The 14,095-nt window shown below is 36.0% G+C and overlaps 1 protein-coding gene across 1 annotated transcript in view; it reads right to left on the bottom strand.

Moving 5' to 3' along the window:
• Positions 1–884: 884 nt before the first annotated feature.
• Positions 885–14,095, bottom strand: part of MYO5C (myosin VC) — a 35,074-nt gene continuing 21,863 nt past the window's right edge. The window contains exons 27-41 of the mRNA XM_069866425.1: positions 13,863–13,926; positions 13,697–13,777; positions 13,149–13,329; positions 11,981–12,074; positions 11,051–11,102; positions 10,677–10,842; positions 10,335–10,422; positions 9,523–9,618; positions 8,401–8,555; positions 7,217–7,306; positions 5,861–6,011; positions 5,327–5,609; positions 4,110–4,284; positions 3,516–3,596; positions 885–3,116 (exon numbers count right to left, since the gene is read on the bottom strand). Coding sequence (XP_069722526.1) covers positions 2,964–3,116; positions 3,516–3,596; positions 4,110–4,284; positions 5,327–5,609; positions 5,861–6,011; positions 7,217–7,306; positions 8,401–8,555; positions 9,523–9,618; positions 10,335–10,422; positions 10,677–10,842; positions 11,051–11,102; positions 11,981–12,074; positions 13,149–13,329; positions 13,697–13,777; positions 13,863–13,926 — 1,910 coding nt within the window. The 3' untranslated portion in view covers positions 885–2,963. The remainder of the gene's footprint in view (positions 3,117–3,515; positions 3,597–4,109; positions 4,285–5,326; positions 5,610–5,860; positions 6,012–7,216; positions 7,307–8,400; positions 8,556–9,522; positions 9,619–10,334; positions 10,423–10,676; positions 10,843–11,050; positions 11,103–11,980; positions 12,075–13,148; positions 13,330–13,696; positions 13,778–13,862; positions 13,927–14,095) is intronic.

Genomic DNA, 14,095 nt, shown 5'->3' with positions numbered 1-14,095 from the left:
ACACTCTCAATGTTAAGTTTCTCTCATATTCTTGATGAAATTTAAAAGTCAAGCAAATTGATTAGTGCCCATCCTGGTTCTTCTTTGGATATCCTTTGGTATTTTTTTATTGTTTTAAGAAAATGTATTTTAAAATCACTAAGATTAAAACTCACTGCTTTTTTGCACTCTTAAAAAATTTGGGGAAAATTTATGAGAAATTTAGGAAGTGCTGAGGGTCACCGCTGCTATGGAGATGCTGAAATAGTGCAAACAGATGTTTGCATTTGATAGGCAAGAGAATCTGAGACAAAATTAGGAGGAGGAAAAAAAAAGAAAGAAAAAAAATAGGTCTCAGCCAAGCAGAGACTTGGGTAAAAGTAACCTGTCCTAATGTTTTTTTATTAGAATATTATGAGAACACAGAACTGAAAGGGACCACACCTTGGCCTTCAAAGGTCCCTTCCGACCCTAACCATTCTCTGATTCTATGCTGCCGAGTCCTGTTCCTACGACCTGAAGGTCTCTTGTTTGAGTGCACTCAAAGATGCCAATAGCATCTTACATATCTCTCCATAAGCCATTTAAGTGCTTTCCCACTGCAGTAAAGGATCATCATCCAGCATTTCCCCATTTGAATGAAAGAGCCTTCTCCTTTACTATCATTCTATGAAAGTTAACCTTAGTAATGCCTCCTTTGTGTATTTGCCATCACTAGAATAGCTCCTTACATTTAGAAGAATTACAGATAACAAACAGAATTTTGTACCTACACACTGGTTGAAGGAATTACTGTCAGCAAAAGCAGGAGGAGTTCCTGAGAGGACACAGTAGACACTGATAACTTTGAACTTTCTTTAAATAAAATGTATTATTTGTTTCATACATGGTGTTAACAGCGCACTTCATCCAAACTTCTCAAAGCAACCCAGTATCAAATTGCCAGAACAATTTTCCTCGATTAATAATTTTTTATCAGAAAGACATACGTGTCTTCTGACACTTCTGTGTGATGTAGATGTAAGAGTGGACTGTGATTTTACTCACACCATGCCAGGTAACAGACATGCAGCTCCAGTAATGTAAAAATGGCTATATACAAATTACAGCAACAAAATTCCTTGCACTAAAATATTTACAGACATTCACAAGAGCCACCTGTTCTGACAGGAAGATAAGTGATGTTACAGCAAAGCAACCGGACCATTAAATAAATGTTCATGGTGCAATACAAGGCTGACAGAATTCACTAATGTTCACATAGTTTCAAGTAACTACTTTCAGATAATCCTGTCCTGAAAACCTTACTATTGCATCACTCAAAGCACTACAAATCAATTTAAAAGCTACTTTATTTAACAGATCAAAACACTAGTCTACCTACACATCTGTGATATTTCGTACAGCTTTTATTGCTATTGAACAAAACACAGAAGTTTTCTTTCCTATATTTTTAATATATCTCTGCGGATATTACCAAGAATATTTCACTGTACACAGTAAACGCTAAATAGCAAGAATGATTCCTTCTTTATATTTACAGATTGTCTGTGAAATTAAACAAGGAGCACTGATACTGTGCAATAAAAAGTATTCAAATCAATGTTCTTTCCTGTAATACTTAAATTAACTAAACTAATTAGAATCCCTTAAATATTTCAAAGCTTTTGTACTCTATTTTAATAACTGTCTAGTAGACTAGCTAGAAAACTAGCACTATTTACTGAGGACTTTAAGGAGAGCCATCACTGTAGTGAGTTGAATGCTGTTTCTTCAATTGTGACAGGGTCCAGTACTAAATAAAGTTAGTGTTCACTGCATTCTGACTACAGGGAGAAGGCAGAACCAAAAAAAAGAGGAGTGCTTCTGCTTCTAAGGATCCTGCAATTGAAATGAAATAAATAAAGATGAAATGCAAGGATTTAAGCTTGGTTTCTCAGTAAGACCAGACCGCAGTAGCTGCATTCACTCCTACACAGTGTCTGGACTGGAAGAAAGAAACCAGCAAAAAGGAAAGGAAGAAAGAAGATGTGCAGGCATGTGCATACACAGTGTATATTCTGAAACACACTGCACTAGAGATGAGCCCTGTTTTTTAAAGAAACAAGCTTATAATTCAAACCTGGATCATGACATGAATTTTATATCTGATTTTTCAATCATAATGACTGATACAAAAATCCAGACTTGTCACTGCAAAGCACAAAACTGAAATCTGTCCCCAAGAAGAGCACCTGAATCCTTCTGCCCTGGCTAAAGAGCTGTCTAGTGTGCGTGAGCTGCAACACATGCATTCAGGGTGAGCCCAGCCAGCATGCCTACAAAAAGACAATGTGGGTTTGTAACAGCAATTCTCTTAGACTGATCTCAGTTCCCTAGTTTCAATGTAGCTATTTATATTGATTTTTTAAGAACAATTGTGGAAAGACCTTCCCTTCCCTCCTACAACAGCTTCTGAAGGAAGTGTTACAAAAGACTTCTTTTATGAAAGGAATAAAGGTATGAGAAGTATAGAAGGATGAAAGCTTACTCTAAAACAGATCTAGTATATCAACGCACTGAACAGAATTACCTCGAGAAAAAATAAATCTCTTGTTACAGCAAGTGAAGGGAAGGAAAATCGTGAAGTAATAATCTTTATTGTCTTCCATTCTGACTGGTGCTGAAAGGGCACCAATGCAAACTTGTCAGATAAATGGCTTTCTTGTCAGGTTTGGCCTAAAAAACTGCATGGTTAGCTTTGTGTTCAGCTGATGATATAAAGTCATCATTGTAGGACTGTAATGAAGAGATATGAGTAAGAAAAGAGAGAAAGAAATCACAAGCTGAAATTATTCCCACTTTTCAAGTCTTGACTCAAGAACAAGTTTTTAACAGCTTAATTCACTGCAAGCTCCCATACTATTCACCAGCTGGAGAAATGAACCATGAAAGCCTGCATGTATTTATACAGTCTCTAAGGAAATATCCATGCTTTGGTTTTATTAAACTCTTGTGAGAAAGCCAAGTTTGAAGCTGCTGGGGACTTGTATCATTTCCAAGGCATGTGGAGAGGGGGTGAAAGGAAACGTCACTTGAAAGAGATATTTGGTATCCAGCATCAGCTGTGGAACATCCTCACGATTGTTTAGCATAGCCTGAAATCGTAACAGAAAGGGTAAGAAAATATTGTAATAAGAATCAAAGCAAAACCAGTTCATTATTTGCTTCCCACTGTAAATCTTGCTTTCACATTTCTGTCCAGGGAGGCGGTGGAGTCCCCATCCCTGGAGGTGTTTAAAAGATGGGTAGATGAAGTGTATAGGGTTACGATTTATTAGCGGACAGGTATGGTTGGACTCAAGGATCTCAAAGGTCTTTTCCAACCTAGTGATTCTATGATTCTGTGATGTTAAGGCGACTTCTTTTGATCAGTTCCATACATCTAGAAACTAATAATACGATGGAAATATCAAGTATAACTACATAGCATTAAGAATTGTGTGTATGAAGTGTCCTGTAACTTGAATGTGAGAAAGAATATTTGTAGCTCTTACCTGGACTTTGCGAACAAATGATGGAGTCACTCTTTTCTCAAAATCATCTATTGGAGTGTATAAGTTGAGGATCTTAATTATCTGTTCAAATAACAGAAAATTAATTTAGTATGTCACAAAAAGTGAAAAGACAAAAAAGAGGAAGTCATTAAGACAACATCTTTATTGATATTTAATGGAAGTTTCAGTAAAGAAGCTTACAACAGAGAATTTTGACTGGTTGTCTAATGAGATGCAACACGTATGATAATTGCTATGACTCACTTCCAGAGGGGTCAGGATCAAGAACATGTAGGAAAAGCTGAATGGATTAAGGGAAACAATAAAAAAAGCCTGTGACAAAGTGAAGAATATACACCATAGAACTAAAACAGGGGATTGATCAAAGCAGATAAGTATCCACCACAGGAGCAGTTAAAATGCTAACAATTGGGAATAAGGAGTTAGAAAATTCAGCTTAATCAGTGGTGATGTGGAATGCTGAGGAATGCTGTTTTTATCAAATGAAAGGCCAATAGCTCTTTGCAACAAATTATTTTACATGGCTCAGATTCTGCAATTGGTGTTGCGAGAAGAAAAAAGCTGGTTCATTACCTGCACAGTTGAAAGAGATGTGCAGTGTTCACATATTTCCTTGGCATCATCATCTGTGATCTTTTTGACCTGAAGGAGCCATGCTGCTTGAGACAGAGGCTCCAGGGTTTCTTTGGCATTGCTACTTTGAAGATTCTTGTCCTTAAGCCATTCTTCCAAGTAGCTGATATTACATCTGAGTTAAACCATGAACAGACAACAGAAATGTCAGGTTCCCCCTAACAAGCAACTTACTTACAATAAAGACTTCTAAAGAAGGAATGCTCCTCTAATGCAGTGTTCAGATGCATACATTTTAAGTTAAAAATTATAATAGTGAAACAAACAATAGCTGATTTATCAGTAAGTTTAATTCTTTGTATATTTCAATCCTTTCAATATTTTTTTAAATTTAAACTTTTTTTTTTTAAAAAAAGCTTGGGTAGTAGAAAGTTACTAGTTTAGCTGTCGTTTACAGAAAATTACTAATATATACTGATATTGCCTATAACACTGTAGCACTACATGCTTCAAAAATACTAATTTACAGCTGAGCTTATAGAGGTAATGGGAACAATTTTTGCACATTACAAAAGAGAGCCGGGCTTTTAACTGATGATCTGAAGGTTAAGGCAGCTTTCTTCTAGTAATATGGCCAGGGCGGTCAAGATTTTACTGATTTTCTTTCACCTTAGTCTGCAAATTGTCTAATGAAGAACAAATGAACTGTATCTTCTGCAAAACAGTTAGGAGCATGTCTTCTTAATGCTTGTAACAAGACAGATGAAGCCCGATTTAAACCCTCCAAGTCTCTGCCTCAGTGCCTTTCTCATCAAGAGCATGAAAAATGCAAGTCAGCTTTTGTCCGTCTGCCAGCCAGGGGACACTGCACCTGTTTACTATAGTTAGAAAGAATTAAAAATACTATTTGTGACATCATGAGTGAACTAGCATGGAAAGAATCCTAAACATGTCTGACTCTCAGCTCCAGCATGTAATTTTCTGTGTCTTTTCTTCCATTAGTGTTTCCGTGGAAAGAACAATTTGTAATTTGTTATGTTGAGAAAGCTCAGCCCAAAAGGCAAAGATGTACTTTTTCAAAAAGAGTAAAAAACAACCAGCTACTTCCTGATGAAAAGTTACAGAATATTCAGTGACTTAGAGATAAAGGGTATTAACAGAAAAGTGTTCAAAAATCAGTCTCAAGTCACTGTTTGTTGAAACTTTACTGGCTTTACCTTATCTGCATTCCTTTTCTGCATGAGCACATGTCCTTGCGGAGGAAGAGACTGTTGAGGGTGATAGCTCCAATCAGAAAAAAAAGCTGCTTCACTGCCTGCTTTAAAAGCTCAGAGTCCAAGCCATTCTGGCACATAGTACTATAAAAGTAGCTGAGCTGTTGCAGGATAGAGGTCATTGTGTAGGTATCCGTGTCATCAATACTAGAAGAACGTTTACGGAACCCTGTAGGTTTCAAGCCAGAAATTCCCTGAAGACTCTCATATTCCAGCATGCCTGGTACTGAAAGACAACAGAAAATAACTGATAAGACCAACACTCCAAAGGCTCCTTTCAATTAATGTTAATTACTGAACAAAACCTACTTTCAATATATTTTAAAAGTTAAATGATACAAGAAAAATAAGATGCTTACAAAAGCTTGATGTATAAACCAACAGGAGAAAGTCTGTCCCATCCTTTGCCCCGACGTATAAGCTTTATTCGCATACCTCACAAGTAATATTTAAGTGTTTGAGTTGCTGCTGTCTTACCGATCATGGGCTGAATGTTGTTCTCCATGACCATAATGAATTGGTGATAGATGCGAATGGCCAAGTCACTAAGAATCTGTCTGTATTCCGAGAGATCAAAATGCTTCAAACAGTTCTTATTCTGACGTGGAGTGTTACACTTCATAAATTCCTACGAGTAAGTTGTAAATACAATTATTAGACATCACATAACATTATAAATTGTTACTATAATGTAATGGATATGTTAGAGTAACCCATTCCACCTCTGGCTGAACACAGCCTCAGAAAGGGTCCAACTACAGCTAACTTCAATGGATGCTTCCAGTTCTGGGCTTTCTGTACTTAATTTTCCACTTTATGTTGATGTTTACTCTGTTCCTAGTGCCTGCTAAAGCCAAAGGAAAGATATGAATAGACTTCAATGAACTTTCCTAGATCACTTAATCTGGAAGCAAACCCCACCCTCCCCAAATAAATAAAATGCAGTTGGAAACGATTTTTGGGAGGAGGAAATTACAATTTATTGCTGCAGAAGGGTCTCATTTTTTGATTTTTCATTAGGAAAGTTCTGACTTCAAAAGTCTAGATGAAATCCTAACTTGTGCAAAGACTTGGATGTTCATTTAAAAAAAAGAGGTTAAAACTCTAAATTCTGGATTCAGACCTTTCTCTACTGTTGCAAATAAATTATAAAAGGCATCAATTAAACTCCACCGCCCTTCAGATGTTATTGATATGACCACCAGAGGGAGTATTGTTGTCTAGGTAGCACACACTGTGATTCCTGTGCTTTAATCCTGAAGGCTATATTCTTACGTGCCTATGAAATTTCAGTTCTGTCACCCTAAATTTTTAAAATCTAGCAATAAAATATAGTAAACATTTGCAATTTTAAAGACATTAAAAGAATTTTGGATTTCAGGATAAAACTTAGCTTAAACAAGCAAGTGAAATAAGGGAAAAAAACAGTTATTTTATTGGTTTGCTCCTTTCACGAGGTTTTCTTCTGTAATTTCATACTGGTAGGAGTAGTTTGTCATAATTATAAAACAGTAAAACTGGTGTGTGCGTATATATATATGTAGTTGGACATCTTAAGTCCCGTGGAAGAGATCAAATTAAGTAGTAGTTTCCATGTCACATCTGTAACCTAATTTAGCATAACGTTTCCTTGATTCACTTGATCTGACAGTTCTATACTGTCTAATTATTTGTGCAAGATGCATAACACCACTGCAGAGCAAGACGAATATCTAAATATCTGGAAGGATCTGTAATTAGCTGGTGAATAATTATCTATTGTCACAATTTTATATTCCAATGAAAACCTGTCACAAGTAAAATAAGGGAATTATTTGATGAAATCCTTCCTACCTCTTCCCCGCTGTACTGCTTCAAACAGTTAAGAAAATAGTATGTATTGGAAAGCCAAAAGGACAACATCTCAAAGTCTTCTGAATGTTCCTGAAAACATTAAGTAACACAGTCTTATAATGGAATTGTCTCATGAAGATAATTGAATAACTAAACTTAAGACCGTTACAAAATTGGGATGATAGAGCTCACATATAGCAGAGGAGCATATAGCATCTGTAACATGCCAGCTGAACAAATCATACTGTGTTTTCAGATTTATATATATATAGTAAAATCCCTCTGATTAAGTTTTCTTATATGACAGACTAACTAAATCTGAACCAGTCTGTCCCATCTCTATGTATAGAGTTGCAACATAGTGGAGGCCTTCCTGTCAACAGGTGTGAACAACTGCCTGTATACATGAATGAAAATGAACTACATATAAACACAACGTTAACTATGTGTAAGTATGTTTTATTATTGCTAGCTAAGTAAGCAGAAGCTTTTCTAATGGATAAACCATGGTATAAATTTGTTTGCACACAACTATAGGCATTCTCTATATAATCAATACAACTGCACAAACCACAGTCCATTCCTGCCCGGGCTACAAAGCACGCTTGGTGTTTTATTGCATTATAAATACATACTAAAGCATTCATATAACTGATTTTTTTATGTAGATGAGATAACAGGCTAATAATTCTTGTTTATAACTTGATTTTGTAAACTGGCTGGCAATGTAACTTTAATCGTTTAGGAACTAGTGTTGCAGTAACAAATGATATGCCAAAAAAACCATCACACTAGTAGAACAGCAGTGTAAAAATCTCTTCAAATTACCATACTTGCCTGCTGCCAAATATACTAACCTTCATATATGGCCATCTGACTTTTACCAGTGCTGAAAGCACAGGTGTACTTCATGGAATTCACTACTCGTTGTAAAACAAGTTCTTTAGATAAAAATAATTTCGATTAATGCCTTGTGCGTATTCTGTGTCCAGCACAGTAGCGCCTTACCTGGAGGCTTTACAGAGACACTTGTACAAACTTCAAAAAAGTGTCCCTAATAATTAGTGTTCATTACAGGAATACTGGCAAATGAAAGTGTGAGCGCTCCCCAGGTACTATGCATGCATCTTGTAAATGTTACATTAAAAATCAAGAAATACAGTACAGTCAAACACATTTCCTACCTTAACAACTTGTTTGATACCCTCAATAGTTATGTTCATGAAAGATTTCAGCATGTCAGCATCATTCAGATAGTCTGCATACCTCACACACATGAACAGGATGTGAGCTGGAAGGCCAGGTATCATATTAACTACAACTCCACGTGGCTTTAAATCTGCATAAAGGAGAGTCCTCTTTATTATATTAAAAAAACCCAATGATTGAATGAATCATTCTGAAAAAGACAAGCATTATGGGGCCCATTCTACTTAATTATTTATCTACTCATTAATTGCTTTTCTCTCTGAAAAGTTCTGTAACAGAATTGTTCACATAAGAGTTTTAATTAAGTTTTCCAGAGTAGTAGGAAAGTATTGTAGTAAACTCTACATTCCAGCATGGTCTACACCAGAAAGGACAACTTCAAAAAGCAATTTGCATTTAACTGCCCCATCAGAGGCCCAATCAATTTCTGACATTGCTTGATGATACACATTTGTTCACAAAGATATAAACATTCACAAGGCTGAAGTAGATGGGAAGAAAAGGAAGATGTTGTTTCCAAGCAGAAGTTTATAAGGGTACTAATGTACGTGGACAATTTGCTGAGTTCACTATTAATTTTAAGCTAATGCAAAAAGCTGGCTTAGCATTAAGATTGATACCGTGAAGTAACTCAGAGGAAGGACAAAATTCCTCTACAAGAGAAACATGAAAGTACAGTTCCCTTCAGCGAAGAGAATGATACAGAAAGGACAGATATGAGGGTAACCGATCACACACAGATATAAGCCCAGTGACTTACAGAGTTAGTAGATGACCAGGAAGAAAATAAATGCAAGTCCCTGGAGTGCTCTTGAGATTGATAGCTTTGAAAGTGAATAAATAACAAGAAAGATAATAGAGTCACCATTCTATAAAGCAGGACAAATTATTTTTTACACAGATAAAGCACTTCTGTATTCGAAATGACTGGAGTGGAAAAAGAGCAACATAGAGCCTCCAAGTCATATTGGCGATGAGAGAGTGGAAAAAAGGCAACTTTGAAAGTAAATGAAATATGATGCCTTGTGGGTTTTGTTGTAGTATTCTTTTCTGAATATTATTCACTACTGATAAAATGTGAAGTATTACTAAAATACCAAGGATTAGATTTTGAACAATCCTTTCTTCATCCTCTTTTTTGTACTCCATCATTCCAATGTATTCTTTGGTTGAAGCTGGCACATGAGCTTCAGCTGTCAAACACAAAAGCGCTGTTAGCTGCAGGCAAATGGCTAAGCTAACGTTCACATCAGAAAAAACTATTGGAGAAAAACAGTTTTCTCTGTAATAAACCAAGCATGGGCCCTGTTCACAATAACGTCCTTTGCTTACGGTTCCAAGCATTACGAGTTAAACAACTTTTGTATTATTAATGCGATTAGTTTCACTGGATTTGGTGGAATTACTTGCACTAGGATGACAAATAAACAGCAACAATGCAGTTCTAAATTAGCCACTTCTGCAATGCTTTGAAGTGTAATATATAGTGAAGAACTACTTGCTGTATAAGAGCTCTGTACAAACTAATCTGCAATTGGGAACCATCTGCTATTTGAAGGCTAACGGGAGAAGCTACTCATCTGGTGCAAAACTAATACTCCATTGGCTCAGAGACAGTTTGTGTGAGGGTATGTGTTGAGTTTTGTTGACAGAACCTGATGCCTCTGGTTTAATCCTTTATCGTATAGTCTAGGTCCCATATGCAGCCATTATTTAGCTAGGAAAAATATGGGAAAGAGCTTATCTAAAATTTCTCCCTGGCACTTTTTGCTAAAGTTTTACAATGTCTACTATCACCTCAAACCCTATATTTTTCTTTTTTTTTTAAATATACTTTCTTTCAAACACACACTGAACATTCAAATGTATATTTAAAAAATAAATTAAAGAACATGTAACAATATCTTACTTTTTTCAATAGCCTTGGTAAGAGTTTTGATCTGATCCTCCAATTTTTTTATGATTCTATCTTTCATGTCTAGTTTTTCTTCAAGATCCTGTAATAATCAAAGTGAGTTCAGAGCAACCACAATTTAAAAATGTCCTCTACTGCTACATGTTATTGCCACAATTAAAAAGCAGTATGATCTGCTTTTACTTATACTTGGTAGAAGAAACATGACACTTCCATATAATTTTTAATCCCCCAGTGAATCGAGACGACATCCTGCCCATTCCATGAATCCATGATTTCTTTCTTAATATCCTGCATTTCAGGTACAGTTTCTTAATGACAACTTCATTCTCTCACCATGTTTTCTACAGTAAGTCGAGTTGTTTCTTGCTTTATCTTGCTTTTTACTTCATTCAGTATTTCATCTTGATTCAAACCATTGCTCAGTCCCTCAATTTCTTCAGTTGTGACTTTCAGAGTGTCTTTTTCTTTTATGTCCACTCCATTCTGGGCCTCATTTGTTCTAAGAACAGATAGATAGAAAGCTTTGATTCTTATCTTCTTTCATTAAAGCATAGTCATATCATATTTGTCCATTACTTATTAACTGTATGCAAGAGTGTAAGGCAAATCTTACACTTGATGTGGTACTTAGAAGGGCTTAAGTGACTTTGTTACCCCAGGTTATGGCAATGACATTTCTTACATTTTAAAGAACCCCAAACACTTACCGTCTTTGTCTTCTATCCCCCTCTAGTTCATAATGCAGCCGATTAGACATCTCTGTCATTTTTTTCAGCAATGATTAGCAACAAAACCCAAAACAGAAGAAAAACAAAGTCACATTTGCTTACTGTTCTGTACCAGTATTTAGTAAATCTCTTCTTACTGTCATAACTTTGTTCGATCTAGAAAAAGTGAATGGCGTGACAGATAATGTATCAGAGAAATATCTGACTACTCCACAGAGAAGATTACATGGGATACGGAATTATAACACTACTAACTTCCTACAGTTGGCAGTAAAACTACTTGCAAGTTTTAAAACATTTGCCTAGGAAGACACTACAGTAAAAGAAACTCTGAAACCTCAGCAAAATAATTTTTTTTCCAAATTGAGAACTCTGAAACAAGCAAATTTAGCAAGACCTTTTCCCTCTGCCTCCCTTTCTGATTTTTTTTGACACCTGCTGGAGTCCACATCAGAAAATATGCCTTAAGTTCCAAAACATCTTTTCCTTTTATGATTGTTTCCAAAGACCATACTCTGTTACTCCATATCCCATTAGATGATCTTTAAGGTCTCTCCCAACCCAAACTAGTCTATGATTCTATGATCCTATGACACATATTCTTAGCAGAGCCCTACTGAATACACTTGCAGACATCCAAACCACAGAACTGAGTGACCTAAAAAAAAGGTTGAAAAAAGAAAAAAGCTCCACATACTTGCATGTATTTTATTCTTTAATAACAAAGATATAAACAACACAAAACATTTTTTCATTGTGTTTCTTACATTTTACTAGCAAGCAAGTATGTAATAAAGCAATGAAGTTATCATGTAATATTGCTTCAGCTCTTAAAAATTCAAATATAGGGAAGTCATCAGGTTCATCCAAAAAACAAATATAAGATTAGGGACCACACCAATACTTTACCTTTCAACTTTACAGTCTGTTCCTGAAGACGGTTTTCAAGATCTAATTTTTGATTTTCAAGTTCAGAAATTTGCTGTTTAAGATCTGGGATCACCTTTTAGAGAAAAAAGGAGATTTGTGTATTTCAGCAACTTCCTTCTTTTCAAATGTCTGCAATAGTTCCTATGACACTAGAAGACCTTCAACTGCAAATAGTCAAAGACTGGGAAGACACTGTTACTTGCTCGCCTGACTTGTTTAACATTGCTGGAGGCAACTGCTGCTGACCACTCCTAAAGATGAAATAGTGAGCTAACTAAATGTTTGGACTGGCCAAGTACAAGCATTCTTTTGTTCTAGTTTAAAGGAAAGTACACTGTGGCTTTAATTGCCCTGCTTCAATTAATATTGGGAAAAACCCTCAATATGTTATATGATGGGTTTTTTTTTTTAAATGACTTTAAGTAACCTTTCCTTACATTTTCAATTTTAGGCATTTATTTGAAATTTATTTTGAAAATATTTCTTTAGTTATTTTTCACTCAGCAGAAAAATAATATGATGCCTACTATTTTCTGGAACAGCAGGCCTTCCTTGGGTTAGATAAGTCTTAAGCAGTACTAATTAGACACTTAAACCCAGCCTTGCAGTTTGTTAGCAGCTGGGTATGTTCAGCTGCCCTCTGGTGGGAAGAGCCTCGGAACCGCACAGATCTGTAATCACCATAAATCCTACAGGCATGTGGGTTTTCACTATCAAAATAGAACTTGTCGACCTGAGAGACAAAAATAGTTTTAAAGATGCTTTTGAGAAAAAAGATGCTAATTTCTGTCCTTTGACTAGAGGCGAAAAAGGAATTAGCTAAATTCTGAATGTGAATGCCTCAGTACAATATAAAACGAAGCTGGTTGCTGTGGGCTGACCCTGGCTGGCCAGCAGAGCTGCTCGCTCCCCCCGGACCCCACACCCAGCAGAACAGGCAGAAAAGAATAGGAAGAGCAGAAAAGAGAAAACATCTGGGTCAAGATAAAGCCAAAGAGCCCCTTCCTTCTTCCCCTACCTCAGCTTTTACAGCTGAGCATGATATATGGTAGGGAATACCCATCTGGTCAGCTTGGTTCCGCTGTTTAGACTGTGTGCCTTCCCAACTTCTTGCCCACCCCCAAGTGGGCAAGAACCTTGATCTTACCAGGTTTTCTGAAGTTAGCCTGCTAACTTCAAGTCGAATACCATCATTTATGTCATTTTCCTCTCGAAATAATTTTTGTAGATGATTAATATCTTGGCTAAGATGTTCAACTTTAAAGTTCAAACCTTCAATCTCCTTTTCATATATTTCCTTTTGAGACTGGAAATGACTTTCCAATACCCTGTTAAAAAAAAAAGGAAAAAGAACATGGCAGATGCAGTACGACCCTCATGTAATAGGTCAAGTTTAATACAAAATGAAAACAAAGTAGTGTGGTGAACATGCAGACATTCCGTCACATCACCTGTATTAGAGGAGTTGAAAGTTATGTACGGTATCTCAGAGGAAAAATTTCCTCAACTGACACACACTTATCTCACTTGGTAACAGTTTTTAATGTGATGCTGATCAGCCAGTCATATAATGTAATGTTTGTTCATTTATTAAACAGATGTTCAGTACTGCACTGCCAAATTAGCTACTGATCTTTCCATTTATTTTCTATATCATAGCTTGCAGTTCCGAAAACATTTAAGAACTGAACTAACCTTGTAGCCTTTTTCAAGCCCTCATAAGCAAACCACAGTTCTCCATCTTCATTTAAGTGTTCCAAATCCTCTGTAGAAAGTCTAGAATACAAAGCAGTATCATTCATGTGTAGTGAACAAAACGCATTTTTTAAGTTTTTTTAAAGAGACCTCAGAACAAAATTACCTGCTTCTTACATCATCAAAATCATAACTTTCAAGAAGCTGTTTTGTAACTTCTGACATCTTTTCTGGAAAAAAACCCAAAATTTATTACATGAATAATTGTCTCTGCACATGCAAAATAAAGTTTGATTATAAAAAAAAAAGCCCAACCTCTTCCTAAATCTACAAATTTATTTCCTGAAATTCAGTAAATATATCTGATTTACTAAAAGAACATGAAGAGGAACTTGCTTC

Source organism: Phaenicophaeus curvirostris, chromosome 12 (genome assembly GCF_032191515.1).
Source record: "Phaenicophaeus curvirostris isolate KB17595 chromosome 12, BPBGC_Pcur_1.0, whole genome shotgun sequence".
Classification (NCBI taxonomy): domain Eukaryota; kingdom Metazoa; phylum Chordata; class Aves; order Cuculiformes; family Cuculidae; genus Phaenicophaeus; species Phaenicophaeus curvirostris.
Note: the sequence above shows the minus strand (reverse complement) of the source record. Positions and strands in the feature narration are given on the sequence as shown.